This window comes from Phyllostomus discolor, chromosome X (genome assembly GCF_004126475.2).
Source record: "Phyllostomus discolor isolate MPI-MPIP mPhyDis1 chromosome X, mPhyDis1.pri.v3, whole genome shotgun sequence".
NCBI classification, from domain to species: Eukaryota; Metazoa; Chordata; class Mammalia; order Chiroptera; family Phyllostomidae; genus Phyllostomus; species Phyllostomus discolor.
In genome coordinates, this window is record NC_050198.1 from 32,901,420 (window position 1) to 32,913,763 (window position 12,344).

A 12,344-nucleotide genomic window follows, 5' to 3' on the forward strand; every position below is an offset into this window, starting at 1 on the left:
GGGTTTATGGTGTGAACTTCTGTGATAGAATACCTGTGAGATTCAGTGGTGCAGTCTCCTTAATCTCCCAAGATCACTGGTCTTGGGCTGTTGTTTAAGTTGGCTCTGTGTTTGTCTTTGGGTTTTGATTGTTGTTGGGTCTTTCTTTGGTTGGTCTTTCACACCAGCTGGTCTAGTGAGCATCACTCTGTCCACTATGTCTTGTATTTTGTTGTGCTGGTGAGGGGTGTGTTGAAGCTGGTTCTTCTGTGAGTACAAGGTTTTGAGGGTTCTCTCTTGCTCTTGTTCAGTTGTTTGTACTGAGTAGTTTCTCCATTATTTAGTTTTTTTCCAGATAGGTCTTAGATTGAGGTTTGTGTGGTTTCCAGTCCCTCCTTCACCTTCTTGTGTTGTTATCTGCTGGTGGTTCCTTTGTTGTTGGGTCTTCTCTTCCAGTAGGTGTCCTTGTGTTCACTGCTTCCACCTACTCTTTTTTGCGATCAGTTGGAGGGAAGGCAAAATGGTTTAAGACAGCAGGAAAGTATTCTATGAGATTTACAGTTGCAGTTGGTAGAGGAGAGATAGGAGATCCTTTGGCTATGTATAGTGTTAACTGTGATCTTCCACCGAACTACCCACTTTTTAGAAAGGATGGAAAGAAGATAAGATTGTTGTTAGGGAGGGAAGGATTGTGAGTTGGATCTAGAAAGCAGTGAGGTTGTGGGAGTTCAGATTCTGAGGTAAGGTGAGAGTAAAGGATAGTAAATAGGTGTAGTGTGTGACAGAATAGGGCTAACCACTACAGTAATAGAGTTCAGAAAATTGTGAAGTGGGCTAAGATCTGGGAGGGGTGTTGTGAAGTATTTACAATTGTATGGAACAGCTATTATTTACAACAATATCAGAGCAACAATTATATGACAGAATGTATGTAATCTGGATAACAAGAATAGAGAGTATAGGACCTTGAGTAGTGTGCTAATGGAACACGAGTGAAGTGAGGGACAGTAAATTAGCAATATACTATGAAAGAGAGAACAGGAGAAACCTGTCAAATGATACAATATAGCCAGCCAAGCAAAGAAAACTATACAGAAAGAAGAGGAATACAAAAATACTATTAAAATAAAAGATGTAAGAATAATGAAAAAAATACAAATATGCAATAACTTGCAGGTTCTCTGTAATAACAACGTGAAATTTGTCACACTGTCTCAGCTGTTGGGATGCCTCCTCTTTCGGTCCAATTCTGGTCTTTTCACAGTTCCAGGGTTTTTTTCTCACTTGTGGGTATTAAAAAAAATCAGAGGAAGGAAGGAAGAAGAGATAAAATTGGGAAGGAAGAAGAAGGTTTAAAACAAGAAAGAAGTAAAGATTGGAAAAAAGAATTGAAAGATACAAAATAATAAAAATTTAAAAATTACTAAAAAAAAAAGGCTCTTGTGGGTTTCAAACTGGCCAAACTGCTTTTTCTGGTCTTGCTGGCTGCAGCAGGCTGAGGGGAGATTGGTATGGCTTTTCTCCCTTCCCAATGCACTCAGCTTTGCATGCACTCTCTCTAGAGCTAGCCTGGTGCCTGTCCCTGGCACCTGGGATGTAGGATCCAGGCCTTCCTGAGAGTGCACTTTCCCCAGGGTTACTGCTGTGGGCTGGGGTGTGGGCGTGCACACATTCTGCCAGCTTGCCTCGGTCCTACGGGTTAGGGTGTGCAACCTTCCCAGTGCTATGGGGGTGTGCAGGGCCTTCTGGTCAACCTTCTGTGCAACCTTGGGATTGGTGCCTGGCTGGGTGGGGAATAGGCTGGAGCAATTGCTGCAGGAGAATTCCCCAAATAGTGTCTCTCTTTTCACTTTTTCTTTTTGAGAAATTCCTCCTACTCAAGCCTGATGCTCTGTACAGAGGCCTGGTTTCTTGCACAGCCAATTCTCCAGCCAGCCCAGGGACTATCAGGGTCATGGCCTGTCACTGCACAACTTTGAATTCTCCCCAAGCAGCATCCACAGACTCCGTGGGTGCTCACAGCCCCTGTGTGTTTGCCACTTGGTCCTTATTCCCCTCTGCGACTTCAAGCAACCAGGTCTCTCCTGGTGCTGCTTAAACCTTGTTTGACTGGGGAGGGAGCAGTTGACCTGGCTCTCTTCCAAGGACCCTGTGGCAGACCCAGCATGTGTTGGGCCTGGGGCTGCAGCCACCCTGGTCTCCACGCTGGTCCCTGGGACCTTATTGTCCTGAAGCACTCTTCTTACTGTCTGGCTTTTCAATGTCTGCTACAATTTTTGGTCTATTATTTTCATATATGCTGGGGCACTGTTGGCTGTTTGCTCTGTTCCTCCATAGACTGGCTAGGTTTTTCTCCCGTGTGTAGGAGGGAGTGGAATCTGCTTCCTCCTAACTCATCACCATCTTCCTCTTCCTGTACGATCTCTTTAATGTATTGCTGGATGTGGTTTGCCAATATTTTGATGGGGATTTTAGCATCTATGTTTATCAGCCATAATGGACCATAGTTTTCATCGTAAATTTGTTAACATGAATTACAGAGCCCATCCTGGTGGTAGCTTCTCAACAACAGGGCTGTTTCCCTCATAAAGCCTAAGAATTTAATTTTATGGGGTAGACGGAAATGTGGTCCTAAGATCACAACTGGTTTGTCTCTAAGTAAGAGACAGTTTTAATATTGGGAACTCAAGGATTTAGAAGATCCAAGTTATTACCCCGGTATAGCATTTCGTGGAATCCTAGTCTAATGTAGCCTCAGTTGCAGACCTATTAAATGTGACTAGTAACAGGATCCTCTAGGGCAGAAATTAAAGCATTTTTTTACCCCAGGCTTCACTAATATCTTTTAATTATCTCCTGAGGATATGTTTATTTATTTTTAGAGAGGAAGGGAGAGATTAATTGGTTGTCTCCTATATGCACCCCAACTGGGGATCAAACCTGCAACCATTGTATGGGACAATGCCCCAACCAAGCCAACTGTCCAGGGCCAGGCTGCACCAATTTTGCATCTGAACAAAACACTACTTCCTGCTTCACACCCTTGAGGGGTGAGGAGTATGTAATGTATATTTGGTGGGTATATTGTATTGTCAAAAGTATTTCAAGGTGCCTTTTGCATTTATGTATCTGTTTAGTAGTCAGGACTGTACTCCTCTATTTCACTTTCCCTCCCCAGTAACTAATTCATTTAATTGAAATCTGGGTCCTACAGAGAATCGGCTTCTTGAACAATTACAGTGACAGGTATTTCTCCACAGGATTGTCCTAAGTTGCAGCTGGGATTTAGAATTTTGTGTGGTAGCCCTGTTAGTGTTATGATCACCCTGATGGAGATTCTTGGCATGTGCTGCAGCTGTCCTCTGTCACCTGCCATCCCTACATGCATGTGACTTGTTTAGAGCTTGGATATCACTCAAGCTCACCCACCATTTCTACCACCATTTATCTCCCCCCATCATGAGGTAAATGATGAGATACTGGTATCAATTATATTTATCCATTTATTAAAATATTTTAAGAAGCAAAACTATTAACTTGTGTTAACTTTGAGGACTGGTGCTCCATTTGTGGGGAGGGGGAGGAATAGGCATACTTTATGGACGTTTTCTTTCTGCTTTTTCTGTTACCCATAACTATCCCAGATCCCAACCCCCCACAACCAGCCCCTAGCCCTGCTGATTTGCAGGGTCCTCTGAAGAAAGAAAAATCATGGAACAGAAAACCACATGGATTACAGATTAGCAGATAAATAGACAAATGCAGTTCCACAAACCATATTGCCAATCAAGGTTCTTTGTAGGAGGGAATGGTGCTAATGGGTTTGGTTGCTTTGGTATTAGTTTCTACCTCTTATGAAGCTAAAATTATTCTACTTGTGTCCTGAGGGAAGACTATGTTGACCCCAACTGTTTCTTCTGATTGTCCTTTAACCTTATTTATTAAGTTGAAAATCTCTTCTTTATTTTACCTGCTCTTTTGGACACAGTGCAGGCCTTTTTTTGGAGAGAGAGCTGATAGCTTCTGATCTGTAGTATTGACACAAGAAGCAATTACTGGCAGTCCAAGTCTCTTGGTGTTCTTCCCCATCGTTCTTGCTGGGGATTGCCCACTCAATCAACCCCTCAAAAAGTGCTACCAAAGATGCAACCAAACCCCAGAACTTTTGCTCTTAATGGCATTTCATAACATAATTGAAATGGCTATTTGGTGCCTGGTCCTACCACCTAAGCAATCGTATTACTGCAAGAGTTAATCATGAAGTCCTCAAACTAGCTCATGCATCCAGAGGCTAAGCCAAATCCCTTGAGAAACAGATCACCATTCCTTGCTTTGTTTGCAAGCTAATTCATGCAAGTACAGATGCTCAGCAAGTTGTCTTCCTTTTGGGGAAGCAACTGGTAACTAAGCAGTTTAGGAGGTAACCAAGAGATTTAGCAAACCACACATGCATCTGGGCTTAATCATTTATCAATTCTTTTCCATGAGTTGACTCCAGCCCCAAATCTGTGTAGTTTTGTTCAATATCATTCTGGCTCCGGGTGGGTGAAATGGAATCCAGATGGTACAACAGAGCAACAGTAATATTACAGTGTACAAAGACATTTTTAAGTCAGCAAATTAAGCACAAGAGTTGGAATCCTATTATAGTTTACTATCATCAGTGACAAACAGAATTAGAAGACAGAGCCGGGCTCCGGCACTGCCAAGATATGGCTACCTTCTCCCAGGACTTCCTTCTGTTTTCTTAAATTTGCTCATTTGGAAAATTCCCATTTTGAATAAGTTTCTTCTAAGAACAAGGCAACTTGGTTTCCAATTTTGTGAGTGTGTGTGCAGGTGTTAATGTGCAACCACAGAGGAACGAAGTCAGGCTGCAATGGTGACCTTGTTGATTTAATATAATACCTCCTCCTGGGAAGAAGGAATGATGCAGAGAAAGCCAAAGCACAGCCCCCCCCCCCACTTAAATATGTACAGTAAATTCACATATGCTGATGCTTAAGTAAGTTTTCAATGTTTTATCTTTTTCCATTAATATTCTTCTGAATTTGTAGAGCTAAAACTTCCTAATTTGTTTGGCACAGCAATCAGACATTTGAGGACAAACCCATTGTTAGTATTCTTCTCATCCCTGCAGAGGTGGCTGGTTTAAGTGGGCTAGGCTGGTGTAATTTCAGAGTTGAAAACCAGTGCTTGGAGTCTGAATTTTGCACCTCAATGAATCAGCCTGGAGAGAGTCAGGTAATTGAGCACACTAAATTTGTCAGAAGTAGGGAGAAGCCAGTTTTCTGGCTTTCTTTTGATAAGTGGGAAGGGACATTTACCTAAAGGCATGACTTGAGGGTAGAGTGGGGAATATAAGGCAGACTACAGAGAACCTCTCTGGACACTGGATTTTAACTAGGTTTGCCTGACTGGGAATGGACACTGAAAAGATGCTTATTGGGATTGGGAGCAATTTTAGCACAGGTTGTTTTCATGGAAATTTGGAAGAAACATGGGAGAAGCAGAGACTCTTAGCCTCTTTTTTTCCAGGCCCATGTTCTTTCTGGTCACTCTGAATGGCTCCTGTACTCCAGGGAAGGATGATGGGAAATTCAAAGATGATTTGGGGACTAACCCAACAGCCTGTCTAGAAGTTGCAGGCCAAGATGGAGCTGGTGGGGAAGGGTCTAGGCTGTTAACTTGATTGTCAGGCAGTTTCTAGCTCAGGCATCAAAGTCACAGAATTCAAGGCCTGTTTGCTCTATCTGGTCTTTTTTTAAATTTTTTTTATTTATTTTTTTTTAGAAGGGAGACAACACAGGTTGGGAAAGTTGCTAATTTAGAGTCCAGGACAAATAGAGCAAAAAAGGCAGCATAATAGCTTAGCCCCCTTCCCTAGGGCATTGGTGTTTTGTTCTCCTTTCCATGGCCTGGCTCAGAATTTTAAGAGGGTGTCAGGATCAGCTGGGCTGTAGATGATAGATTCCAGCTACTTCAAAGATGCTGAAAATGCACCAAAAGACTAGAAGTTCCATCAAGTGCTAGGGCAATTGGTGGAGGGTATGTGTGTGTGTGTGCATGTGCATGGAAATTAATGGGGGTGGGAGATGGGATCAGGGTGGGGAGGGATTCCTGGGTTAGCAGAATAAATTATAGGGTCACTTAGAGGTCAAGTTGTATTCTCAGCTCTTAAAAATATATAATATAATATATACATGTTTATGTCTCTATACATAATCTATACTGCAGCACAGCAGCAAAACATTTGAGTTAAAAAAGCCAGCAAGAATGCAGGCAGACACTCCATGGAAGCATGCAGGCTAGAATCAAGGTAGTAGAAAGGGAGCCTGTATGGTTGCCATTGGGGTGAATTCCAACCAGTGGGCCCACACAGCCACAGGAGCACCACCTGGACATGTGCAAAGACATACATGCACACATGGGAAAAAGAAAAAAATTTGCAGAGAGAGCATTATCCACGTTTATGAGGAAATATTTCACGTGATCATTGTAATAGGCAAATGGACAAATCCCCAGGACTTCATTCTCATCTTAATAAGCCAAGAAGAAGAGACCTCCTGAAGTTTCAAGTTGCAACTGGCAGGACTGGGGGAGAAACACAACCAAGTCTGGTGATCCTGACCCCTCTGCTCATCTCCCTGAGAGTATTTCATTCATTCCCTAGCATCAGTAGTTTCTGTTAGAGAAAACCATCCTCAAACTTCATGAAGAGGTGAACTCCTTTGAATCCTTTGTAGATCCCAGGCCATTCATAAAGAACTTATCCCCATTAAATGCTGTAGTTGCTCAAGGTGCACAAAGAGAATAACTGAATAAGACAACTCAGAGCAGGAATCTTTGGCCAATGAGATGATTGACTCTAAGGAGACCTGATTGACTCCAGGAAAAATGTGTTAGTGTAATGAATTTCGAGGCTCTTTCTTGGTGGTGCTCATGTTTGTTCTGAAATAATTTAGTCTAGCCTGTACTGAGGTTTTGAGAGTTTTTAGTAGAATTCTAAATGTTGTGAATTCTCCTTCCAGCTTTAAAGGGCTATAGTTGAAATGTTGATGATGTTGGAGGGCCATCAATTTTTGCTATGTCTTCATGATATCTGCGATGCCACAAATTTCCTTTAGAGAAAAAACAAGTATAGAAATAATGAGGTTAGTACATTTGCTGGATGCCCCAATGCATGGATCCTAAAGAGAGCAAACAAAGAGTCTGTTAGGAGACAGACTGGTTTGTTTCTACTGTACCAATCATCTCTGAACCATCCAAGAAAACCAGCTGACACTGTGTGAGCCAAACACAAATAGAATTTTTTAGAACATGAAAACCCATGGTACTTTAGAAAGACTCAAATACCATTGGTTACCAATGGTTAGATTCTTATGGAGTCAAACACCATGGACAAGACTTGAGAAAACACAATTTGGTCCAGGAGATGCTGGACCAAATTTTGTGCCAGCTCATATTTTTTCAAAAACAAAACAAACTGACATCCTCAATCCCCTTTCCCCCATGTCCACTATCACTATATGTCAAACTTTCAAGTTATCTAGGTCCCAAATTTAGGAGAGGCCACTGACATTATAATCAGTATAACTGACAACACTAAGTGCACTTTGATTTTAGTCCCACTGACATACCAACTGGCATAAGTCTAATTTTGCAGATAGGATGGAACAAAAATTCAAATAATGCAATAAAATTTTGTATTTCCAGGGACTTATTATAACAGATATGCAATAAAAATGTTTACGTAATCACAAAATGTGTTCCTGACCCTGTAGGTGCCCAGCACTGACACCTCCAACTCATATCAAATAATTATGTTTTCTGGAGCAGGACTAAAATTTTGTAGTTGTTCGTGACTGGAAGAGAGATCTAAGTATAATTATTTTGCCATACTTATCAACTCAGGACAGGAATGGGGCAAGCAGTCAAGTAACTGCCTGTTATCATTTTCTCTTCAGCTGTCTATATCACAGAGGCCACACAGCAGGGTTACTTCTCAGGTTTTATCTCTGCCAGTGTTCATATCACTTTCTAACTCACACTTTGTCTAAGGGACTTCTTAGTGTTGCCTAAGGTTGGCTCTTGGCCAGCTTCCTCCTCCATCACCACCATACCCGTGAACATTTCAAATTGGAGTTTCAGGTTCCTGGGAGGTACCAGGACTGTTGGAGAGGTCTTCATGACCCCTATCCCTGTGGAGGAGACTTACCAATAAAATCCTGGACTCCTTGACCTGATCTAGGCTTGTCTTCCTCTTCTAGCTTCTTCTTCCTCGATTTGGGGAACTTAACTTTCAATCTGAGGCTTCTACTGTCAGTGTCTGAAGATTCTTCCTGGGAAACCACAGCAAGAACAAGGTCAAAAATTTGGTTGCCTAACATTCAGAAATAATTCCTGGAGTCCTGGCAAGATGATGAAAAAGGATAGCTGAGGAAAGCAAATAGATCTGCTATCTACCAGTCCCATGTCCTTGGAAGGCAACTGTTCTTTACCCAAATCCTACTCTGTGCCAGGTGTCTTGTTAGATACTTTAATAAATGCTCTCATATAAGCTCCAAAATGACCTTGCAAGGTGGTTATTTTTACCCTTCTTGTAGAAATAAGTATAGAAATAGACCTCGCAGACCATCTGCTTCCTTGTCTGGAATGCAAAGAAAGTTCTCTACACATAGCTTTTATGAATGTAGCTTCTCTGCTCTACAGATCATATAGGTTCTTTAATTCCAGCTTAGCCTCCCAGTCCTCTTGCTCCTGCTAAAGAGTGCTTGTTTTACTACTGGTCTCAGTAAAACATTATTCCAAGGTTAACTTTGTTGTTAGAAAGTCCAGCCAAACACATTCTGAGAAACTTTGGGATTTTCTTCTCTTTGATATATTATATATGCCTCTGAACCCTTCCATTAGAAGAGTAGAAATCTGTCCTTTTCCTGCTCTGGTTCCCACTTACTCTCTCTTCTAGGCTACATGCAAGGATGTTCAGAATGGCCTTTGAGAAAAAACTTAAAGGAAGGGCACAGGACCTTGCCTCTCAGGAAAAGCCTTGGAAAGACCAATGAATAAGTGACCTTTATCCTGCTTTTCCCACCAAAGTAAATCTGAATCTTCTGTGGCTTTAAGGTGAGGAAGATTACTGTTACATGAATGAGCAACACCTTCATGGCTTTGTTTCAATCTATTATGTCCTTCTTTTGAGCCTTACTTCTTCATCTTTATGGTAATACCAAAACCCAGAAAAGGCTTGTATGCCCCAGGCTAGGGTATCTTGCATTTTAAGACCTTAGACCATGGACCATTTTCTCATTTTCCTCAGTATCCAGACCAGTTGCTTAGTTCTGGAGCTTGGTGAGATATAGCTGCCCTGAGTAATAAGAGACATAGGATGCTACAAGAGTTTGCTTCATTTTCTGCATAACAGCATGTTTTCCCCTCCCAGAGGCCACTGATGAAGAGCAGCAAAGGCATATGAGAGAGTTATTAAATCCTTTAAGACCCAAAGTTGTATATGGCTTTTCCTGTTAGACAGTAGACTGATTGTTGCAGTAGTCCAAACATGAATGTGTGGCTTGCTCACAACATGCACTTAATTGGTGTATGGAGCCAGACATAGGTATCATAAGTAGGGGTATTAGGGATTCCTACAGTGTAAAATGGGCCATTCCATTTGGTGGTAAAATCTAAGGAAAAACCCTATTAGACCATAAATGGGAGTAGTTTATCTAGTGATATGTGGAGATTTGGGGCTCACTTGATTTATTAAATAAGACCAATTTTTGATCTCAGGAAAGTACTCAGAGCTACCTAAAAATGACAGTGTTCCCTATAGCTATATTGGAGCCACTACTGGCATGCTAAATTTGCTTTTAATCCACATGATTACTAGAGGAAGGCACTGGAGAGCCTACAGTGCTCTCAAAGGTAAGGGATAATAAGCAGCAGGGAGAGGTGGTATTTAGAAGATTTAACTACCAGTGAGGTCCGGGAACCAAGTATTTAGAACAGAGGTTGGCCATAAATTGGTATGGTCACAATGATATGTACCAGATGAAATCCAGTCCTGGCAGCAGGTACTGAGCAAGGAGGGGGAATTGAAGCTGGGAGAACAGTACAGAAAAAAACCAAACTTGCTTATTCTTTCCCAATCATCTCCTGCCACAGATAGTTCTTTCTGGTTACTTTCTCATGGTTATCTAATTTTTATCTAATTTTTCAATGTGCTATTTGTCTTGTTCTGTCTGCTTATGATGAGGGGATGGGAGAAAGAGGCTCTATTAAGGTCAAGCCAAAAGGCACTACTGGACTCCCTCTGCTATACTGGTCACTGTGTCCTGGCCCATGTAGGAAGGTAGAGTACCAAGGAAGAACCACTATTCCCCTTTATTTCCCAATCCCCAGGTCACATACCTCTGGAACAAGGATTGAATTCATCCAGTTGATCTCAGATAGTTTTTCAAACACTTTATTCATGGCATCCAGGGTGATTTGCAGTATGGCCTCATCCTCAGCATTTTTCAACTGGCAAAAACAGAAAAATGAATGAGTGTCCAATGCCTAGCACCTTGCCTTCATAGACTCTTGCCCTCTACCCTACTCTTATTCCCTGCTAGTGGCCATGAACTATAGGGTGCCAACTTCCATCTCCTTTGGACTTGGGGGTATGGAAAAGTATAGCAATCTCTTTTCTTTCTCAATAGGGATGCCTCCAAAAACAACCAGATGCTGGGGCTTTTCTTGGGACTGAACATGCTTACAGTTTGGCAAGCAGAAAGGCCCTTTGACCAAGCTCACTTAACACTGAGTTATACCTCTACAGTTGAGGGTCCAGGACAGGGGTCTCTCTAAGTAACAGCTACTGATTTTTGAGCACATACTGTATGCCAGGAACTGTACATTCATGATTTCATTTCATCTTTCCAATAAGTTTTCAATGGCTTGCAAAGTACTATTGTTCTTATTTTATAGATGAGAAAACAGATTCAAAGAAATTTAGTGTTCAAAATCACATGGCTAGACAGAACCCAGATCTGTTTAACTATTTAGCCTATCCTCTATACCATACAGTCCCATAAAAGATATGTGGGGTGGCTGGATGCTGGGAGAATCTCTATTAAATAGTTACTGTAATTTAAAGTCTGCTTTGTGAAGCAAGGAGAGGCCTAAACAGAGATTGGCTCAATTTCCTTCCTGGCAAAGAGGGCCTACCTCTCCAGGCTGTACTTTAGCCCCTATTCACTTTTAGTAAGAAATGACTTCTAGATGGCTTGTCCCACAGGTTCAGGAAACAGCTTAAGTATTCCCTAGTAACTCCCAGGAGCCACAAGATAAACTCTGTTCAGTTCATGAGAAACTTAAAATAGATTCTTATGAGACTATCTCCAGCTCAGGTAAACTAGGAACATAGGTAAGATAGTTCATATTCTAGTAAATAGTGAGCTGGGAGAATAGATACATGCTAATATTTTCAACCTGAACATCCTTTCAAGCCCACTCAACTGGGCCTCAACTTTCCCCTTAGCATGTGCTCTGCTTTCAACATGACCCTTATGTGGCTTCATGCTGTGCATAAGTAGAACCTTGCCAGATGTCACAAATGGGTGGCAGGTGAATGGGTGGGGGTGGGGTTGGAGGTGATGGCCAATCAGGATGGGATATGAGAGAAACAAATCAGTGCTGACAAATAATCTCTTGATTTTGTTTTACAGGTAATGATTTAGAACAATACAGAGTAACTCAAATGCACAGGACATTTGTGTAGACATGGCAGTGGGATGGGGGAGAGTGGGCATCAGGTAGAAATGGCCATAAAGGTAAAGGGGGGTAGGGGAAGGGAGTCCTTAGGAGCATACTTACCAGCAATGCTCAAAGGGGGTTTGGTAGTCAAACCCAAAGGCACAGAAAACAAAAAGAAATTTTGGGCCTTGGAAAATGATTCCTAATGATAATAAGAAAGGAATAAAATGACTTCCTATTGACTTTTTTTTAAAAGATTTTATTTATTTATTTTTAGGTAGGGGAAAGGGAGAGGAAAAAAGAGGGAGAGAAATATCGATGTGAGAAACATCAATCAGTTGCCTCTCATATGCACTCCACTGGGGACTGAACCCACAACCCAGGCATGTGTCCTGATCAGCAACCTTTTGCTTTGTGGGACGATGCTCAACAAACTGAGCCACACTGGTCAGGGCCATAATGACTTCTTATTTGATATCTGGAGACTCAGGCTCTGAAAAATAGTAGGTGGGTGGGACTGAGTCTTGTGCTCTATTTTTCCTGTCCTCCTGGCTCAGTGGAAAGCTTGTCTAGGACTCTTCTCTGAAATAAATGTGCAAATGGACTTAGAGGACTTTGTTGCTTATTTC

General features: G+C 41.8%; 1 protein-coding gene across 1 annotated transcript in view; it reads right to left on the bottom strand.

The window, feature by feature from the left end:
- Positions 1 to 5,460: 5,460 nt before the first annotated feature.
- Positions 5,461 to 12,344, bottom strand: part of DGKK (diacylglycerol kinase kappa) — a 135,058-nt gene continuing 128,174 nt past the window's right edge. Inside the window, exons 27-29 of the mRNA XM_028523010.2 lie at positions 10,390 to 10,500; positions 8,198 to 8,321; positions 5,461 to 7,100 (exon numbers count right to left, since the gene is read on the bottom strand). Of these exons, the coding sequence (XP_028378811.1) occupies positions 7,021 to 7,100; positions 8,198 to 8,321; positions 10,390 to 10,500 (315 nt within the window). The 3' untranslated portion in view covers positions 5,461 to 7,020. The remainder of the gene's footprint in view (positions 7,101 to 8,197; positions 8,322 to 10,389; positions 10,501 to 12,344) is intronic.